We start from the raw sequence: 7196 nt of genomic DNA on the forward strand, positions 1-7196 counted from the left end.
GAGCTTCCCTGGTTTCTTCCTATACAAGGGCCTGTCATTCTTAGCTTTCCATAAACACCTAGACAAGTCATTAAGCTGCACATAGAAAAATACATGTATAGTTTCTCTAATTCTTTTCCAAACTTAGGAGCGCCAGTCTCCAATTTCATTGTCACTGAACTGATAATAATACACCATGCTATGAAATCGTGGTTGATGGCTATGAAGGTAACGCATCGGCCCTAGGAACTGAGCATTCCGCAAGCTGATCATTCCATGAGATGAAAACTAGAACGAGTAGGTCCAACGTGAAACATCAGCCATTACACCAGTGTCGAATCAGATTTATCCTTACACATTACATCAGAACAACATCAGGTTATGTCTTCTTAGGTGCTCCGCCAATATATACATTCAGCAACGACTACCACAGGAACAAAAAAAGAGGCAGTTGACCATCAGCTTTCGGCACGAAATCCTTCTATCTAGCTTATTCCCCTCGCTACTATGTGTGTTGTACAACAATGCTTGCCTACTACCCTAACACTACAGGGCAACTCATTCACTCTACAATGCCGGTCACACGCTCCTGCTTAACCGACAACCACCCCCGCGTCTTCATGACGGTTGTTGCCCCTGAACCTCAGCCCGACGTCGTCATTGTCCTGATGATCTAGAGGGATCAGCGCAAGGTCGTCCTCTAATGAACCTGGAGTCTCATCAGGTTCGTTCGACCGACGGGAGTCCTCGCCAAAGTTGTGCAGCCTCCGGCCAATGAGATAGCGGTCATCCCTGATGGAGTTGTGGAGGTTGGTGAACCAGACGTGGAATCTCTTGCCGCAGAAGAAGAGCGTGCTGAATATCAGGCACCCGAGCCAGGCAAAACGGTAGACTGCCGAGTTCACGATCAGTGGGTAGCCCAGCACCGGGAACACACCCCTTGCAAGGACGTATGGGACACATAGAGCAGTAAGGAGCTTCGTGATGATGGGGGTAATGATTTCGTGCAGGACCCATAGACCTTTCAAACGGGAGAAGCCATCCTCTCTTACTCTCTCAAACTTCATCCTCCAGCTTTCATCAACCAAAGGTGCCATTTGATCCAGCATCACCTGCAAAGAGTACCCAAGAAAAACAATCAACAAAACAGTTCGAACATTCCTATAGGTGCCTACCCATGGTTACAAAGAAGTTTATCCGGTTTAATGGTTTAAAAGCAACTGCAAAGTCATTGAGGGCTTAAGTGGAACAGACAGAATCAGAGATTTGCAATCTTACCAGTCTAGTCCAAATTTTCAAGAATATTAATCCAAGTGCCCAATCCTGATACAGCAGAAAAACTGGGCTCTCGTCAATAGGCACCCTCATGGGTACAATCACCAGCAGCTCAAAAAGGAGTCCAATCAGCACGGGGATAACGAAGATCTGGAAAGAAACATTATTCATGGTTAGACACTAGAGTACAGGCCTTGTCAATCATAGACCACACTGGCAAATGCAAAATGAGATACTTGGAACAAGCTCAGTCCAGATGAATTACCCATATTGACAGGAGAGCAGAACTCTTCAGGACAATAGAGCACCACTTGCAGATCTGTTGTACCAGGAAGCCCAGACGTCGTGATCTAATGTAGTCAACTGCATATCTGGTTCCAGCTGCTGCACTCCAGATAATATAGCAACCGATGCTAAAAGAGAACAGATCTGATCAAGAGACAAGAAAACCAATAGTTCAGTGAAGCATCACTACATTAACCTCATAAATATGAAACTTGTATAGCAAACGAGGGAAGATAAGTAGTACTCATCAGCAAATTACCATTGCACTTGATGCCATGTGTGATTGGCAGGCGGGGAACAGCCTCAAAAACAAGACGGCCAAGTGAGATAGGAATAACAATCATTCCAGCATTGAATATGAGTAGCGTCATCCATGCCAGTATAAGCAAGAGTATGATACGGAGTGCAAAACTGTACCTTCAAAAGGTAAAGAATTATTAAGAGGACTTAACTAGTGATAAAATTTAGTAATAGTATTATCTATATCTATACCAATATAAAAAGACCCAGTGAGGCAGATCCAATACATCTCGGCCATCAAACCATATCAATCCAACGACCTAGATTGCTCCAATGGTGAGCGTTAAACATATTTAACGTGCAATTAATATCATACCAAATAACAACAACGGTGTCAATCACATAATTAACGCATGACTGATACCCTACCTAATATAAAACGTGCAATCAATTTTCCCAATATCAACGCGCATTGCACGTGTGCATTTACTAGTGTATACTAACAAGAGAGGATTTCTTGCTCCAAGAGTACCATGGAGCCTGATTTTTAAAGAAACCAAAAGTGAGATTTTTAAGTTTCAAACAATTCTGAAAAAAAAACATGGGCTTTCATAGCAAATAGTACATGTGCAAGAAATACATGTTTTTTTTGTGTGTGTATAGCTCACAACAAAACATATTTCATCATGAAATTTACAGGAATGTTGTACGCATCTCTATGTACATTAAACTTCAAAATCTGACGGGCTCCATGGAGGCCCCATGATCCAAAAGCAATTTCCGTACTTATACTGATTACTTAACATAGATGCTAGATTTCTCTAAAGGAGGGAGGGGCTTCAACAGAACACTTAAAATTTAAAGGCGGAGTTTATAGTCTTAAGAATTTGTTAGAAGAAACATAATTCAACCACACTCCAAAAAGGGTTTACTTCTGATATAGGAGACATAATCTTCTTTTGTGCAGGTTCAAAAAATGATGTAAGAACAGCAAGTAGCTATTCTTTTACCATACTCTAAACTGATTTTCTTTTTATATATAGAAAATATAATTTTCTTTTGTGCAGGCTCAAAAATGATGTGCAGGAAGTAGTTATTCTTTTACAGCTATCTAGATATTATACTCACTCTGAATCTCCTTGATCATCTACATCAGATTCTTCAGCAACGTCATTGGCTTCATTTGCATTACCCCTACCATCATTATCTATGGCAGCATGCTGAATCATACGCTGCTCAAGCTGTGGGGCTACCATTTCCATGCCACCGTGTACTCTATCTCTTCTTTCTGCCCTGCCATTCCAGTTCTCTTGCCCAGCAGCATTTTCTTCAGGTTTTGGTAGTAAGAAATCTGTTAAGCCTAGTGCCCAGCCAATAACAGCGAACCAATGATGCAACAGAGCTTTAATAGTTGCCCGGGGCTTGAAATGCTCAATCGCAAATGGGATGCATATTTGGAACAGAAGCACATCAACTGGAATCTCGGTAAAAGGGTCAAAAATGCTGCAATAACACGTCAATGAACAGGTGTAAGTGTAAGATAACCAAATGAGACAGAAAAGATAAAGGCTCAATGAAAACGATATCGGGAAGATCGGACTCACGTAATGTCAAGAGGAAAAGTTTTAGGAGCTACTCGCATGGCCAGTTTGACAGGTAAGAAGACCAGCATCACAATCAAGCTTCCATACACAGCGACAGATAAAAGGACTCGTCGAGCATGTTTATGCACAGGATCATCGATCAGGTCCCTAAAAGGATTGTAATTTGGATCAGCAGGGTCCCGTAAGAAGTAAAGAACTCCATTCCGCAGTACCTACACACGAAGGCAAAACAAACATGAGAAACAAGATATACAAGTCCTTGTGTGCAGTTCATGAACTAGCAGAAATATCACAAGGATTGGCAGGTTGAGCAATACCCCTCGAAGAAGGCTGACGAATATGCTTATTTGGAGCATATATACAATCCCAACAAGCCAATGGATTGAGGAGCTCGCCAAGGGTGACATCGTAAAGAATTCAACTCTTTGAGCAATTGTGGTACCCAACATCTTAAGAGTGCAGACATCAAGCCACCAACCGCACATAAGGGGAAATACTCCGAGTTCTATCACCAAAAGGAAAGCAACTTTGACCATGGTCATGAGATGCTTCATTCCAGAAAAGAACTGCCTGCATAGAGATGGAATGGCCTCTAGTATTGCAGCGATGCCATAAAGTCTTCCAATAGTAAAACGTTCTCCACGGGCGTATCGAAGTAAAGCCAGTGATCCAATGTACAAAAACACAAGGCAAAAGATAAACATGTATCCAACAGCAAGAGTTGTCAGATCTGAAAGATAAGATGAGCCAATAGCTGTTCCTTTCACCAGACTGCTCTTCCCAGTGCCCTGCATTACAGCAAGACCAGTGGCATTTATCTTCAAGGACTGAGTAACCACCTCAATCACATGCCCAATAACACCTTCATTGTGACTGTCGGAAGAGAAATTCTTCATGGCATTAAAAGCACTATTCAATGTTTCATTAGCCAAAGAAATAGCAGATTCCGTAAATGGCATCACCCTAGCCAGCATAGGACTGGAGGCTGAAGAGAAAACCCATGATAGATAATACAGGACAATCCTTCCCAATGAGAATGGTACGAAGATCACAACAATGAGGAATATAGCATTGCTGGCCAAAACCTGAAGAGAAATATATGCATATAAAAATTAGAAAATAAGGGAGAAACAGACACTGCCAGCATGACAGCAATAAAGCTAACAATACACCAGGTGATACATGACAGAAAAATCACAATTACACTTTAAGGATCCTAAATGCGTCTGAATTTTAGAATAAACATATTTCTTTCATGCCAGGTATTAATATGACATTTCTGGGAGTGCGATGAGAAGCCAATGAGGACACCAAGATTGAATAATGCTTTTAATGCATCTAACAGTCTGGAAAAGGGCAATAGATGTCACAGATAACAGTGCTGAGCATCATGTTAATGAGGACACCAAGATAAGGCATATAACTGGCTAACTATCTGGAGGGGACATAGTAGGGATAATCAATACAGATGCTGTCCAACCAAAGATTGTTGAGAAAACACAGCCTAATACTTTGCATAGGATGAAAATATTAGATGGAATATCTGTTCAGATACATGTAAACATACAAGGAAACCCATTTTGTCTAACTAAAAGAAGAATAACAAGAAAAGATCCTTACTGTAATTGCATTCTCAACCAAGTGAAATACTGGCCCTTGCATACCAACAAGTTCATCAAAAGGAACATCCTCCGCACCATCCGCATCATCCAGACCATCTAACATCTGCTCAACTTGGGCCTCTAGTCTTTCCAATCGAGCAGCAACATTTTCTGCATTTCTCCTCAGAAGTTCCCCAGCACCAAGTCCTTGGGCCTCTGCCAAGTCATCAATATTTCCATCTGCGCCAGGAACCCTGTTATTAGGACCAGCCAGCCTTCTGACAGCTCGGGCACCATGCCTTTCACGGCCTGCATCGTCCCTGTCAGCTTCATGTCCTCCAAGTTCCCGCAAGTGCCTTATATAGTCCCTTAAAGAGGTAGCTCCAAGAAATATGAGAACAATGATAGCTGAGAGAAGAAACCCATGTAGGCAATCACTGAGGATCAACTGAGCGCTGATGTGACTCAAGAACAGCCTTTGTGCTTCACCAAGACTTCTCACAAATGTTAACCGCCATATCCAGTAGGTAATGAAGGGGATAATCATGAGCCAGACTGAAAGAACAAAGGCAAGCCGGAGCACAAACTGAAACACGTGGCATGCTTTCATCCCAACCCCAAACACAAGTTCTTGGAAAGGAAGTCTGGTTGGAGCATTCTGAGCATAGACAGGCGAGAAAGAGAATGCGTGCTTACAGACCTGAAAATCACAGAAACGCAGTTTGTTAAAACTGGAGTTGGGGAGAACAAACAGGATGGTGGTATAACGCTATCAGCCTTTTCGTGCAAGTTGGAGTTGAAAGCCGTTATCATGCATGCCTTGGAGTGGTGAGTGAAGCCTCAACACAGCATATTCGCGCTAAAACTAACTTGCCCCGCAGGATTATGACGCAAGCAGCAACTAAAAGGATATCATCACCATGTCAGCAGAATAGCATGGCCATATTGATTGCCAATCTCTTGACACCGGGTACAGAACCAAAGTAGCTCTGCCACGAACGAGATCCTACTACCTGACGGGCACTTCCCAAAAAACATTCCATGGACATGATTCTCGAAAAAGACCTAAGTAGCCAACGAAACGAGATCCTATTGCTAGAAGGACAATTCACAAAAAACATTCCATGGACATGGCTCTGAACCGCAGCTTCACCAATTATAGCAACGTATAGAGCGCTAAAATCATTCCTACGATGCACTAAATCACCCCTACATCAATTCCCCTATCCAGGTATGGCGCCTATTGACCAATTTCATTCCCAACCTACAGATAGGGGCAGATTTCCCGGATGAATGATCGATTCCGCCACCGCCCAATCGAATCCCTGGGTAAGGGAGCTATAGCTACCTAGGGATGGGAGGAGGGGGAGGGGAGGTCAAGGATACCTCGCACTGGCGGGAGTTGCTGTGGTCGAGCCACTGGAGGAGGCAGTCCTGGTGCACGAACTTGATGCTGCCGCTGCAGGCGCAGGGGTAGCGCAGCGGGTGCTCGTCGTCGCCGCGGTTGCGGCAGATCCGGCACACGTCCCCCTCCTCCTCGTCGTCCTCGTCGTCGTCCGCGGCCGCGGCCGCCGCCGCGGCCGTGGAGAGCGACCGCGCCTCCTCCTGCTCCTCCGGCTCGCCGCCGGCGGCGGCGGCGGCCGGGTCGACGATCTCCGCCATGGCTGCTGCGTGGGCGATCGCGCCGGGGGCGGTGAGGCGGATAGGGAGGGGTGGGGAAAGAAAGAGGCGAGGATTTTCCGCTCGCCTCCTCGCTAATAACGCGTCGGTCGGTGACGAGGCGGTCTTCCTCAAACGGGTCCGGGCTTGGGCTTGGGCCGGGCCGGGTCGCGAGGATATAAGTATCTTCTAATCGTAAATAGTTGCAATCCGCTATCTATTTTTCCTCCTCATGAAACCATGACACATCATCAAATTATGCATGTAGTCATAAGTACTTATTTTTTTCTCTTCATGTTACCATGCCACATCATCAAGTCATGAATGTGGTCATAAGTTAATTTTGTGCACTAATCTATCCATCCTCTGTGACACTAGACTCCCTAATTTTAAAGAGCCCACATTCAATTGAGGTATCCAATTGAAATTTGGTCACCTGATTGTGACCAGGTCAACAATTTCTTAAAGCTCCCTCATTCAATTTGTTTGTATTATACACTATGTTTCCTAATTTTTAAGGTCTCATAATTAATCGGGTACTTTTTCAAGTAGC

General features: G+C 44.1%; 1 protein-coding gene across 2 annotated transcripts; it reads right to left on the minus strand.

Moving 5' to 3' along the window:
• Positions 1-302: 302 nt before the first annotated feature.
• LOC123149596 (probable E3 ubiquitin ligase SUD1) lies at positions 303-6712 on the minus strand. Of its 2 annotated transcripts, none has more exons than XM_044569288.1 (9): positions 6371-6712; positions 5004-5684; positions 3701-4468; positions 3384-3595; positions 2908-3282; positions 1799-1950; positions 1520-1683; positions 1258-1404; positions 303-1091 (listed from the first exon to the last, which is right to left on the minus strand). In XM_044569288.1, exons 1-9 carry the CDS (start codon positions 6644-6646, stop codon positions 573-575), a joined length of 3294 nt encoding a protein of 1097 aa, XP_044425223.1. In that variant the 5' UTR covers positions 6647-6712; the 3' UTR covers positions 303-572. The 2 variants fall into 2 exon arrangements, with proteins under 2 accessions (XP_044425223.1, XP_044425222.1); XM_044569287.1 differs by having other exon boundaries at positions 1799-1956; positions 6371-6711.
• Positions 6713-7196: the final 484 nt, after the last annotated feature.

This window comes from Triticum aestivum, chromosome 7A, assembly GCF_018294505.1.
Source record: "Triticum aestivum cultivar Chinese Spring chromosome 7A, IWGSC CS RefSeq v2.1, whole genome shotgun sequence".
Lineage (NCBI taxonomy): Eukaryota > Viridiplantae > Streptophyta > Magnoliopsida > Poales > Poaceae > Triticum > Triticum aestivum.

Bases quoted from the DNA above. Each gene is read 5' to 3' on its own strand.
- LOC123149596 (XM_044569287.1), bottom strand. From the start codon at position 6,646: ATGGCGGAGATCGTCGACCCGGCCGCCGCCGCCGCCGGCGGCGAGCCG. The intron at 4,469-5,003 runs GTAAGGATCTTT...ATTTCTCTTCAG, and splicing joins TGGTTGAGAATGCAATTACA to GTTTTGGCCAGCAATGCTAT. The intron at 1,405-1,519 runs GTAATTCATCTG...GTTTCTTTCCAG, and splicing joins CTGCTCTCCTGTCAATATGG to ATCTTCGTTATCCCCGTGCT.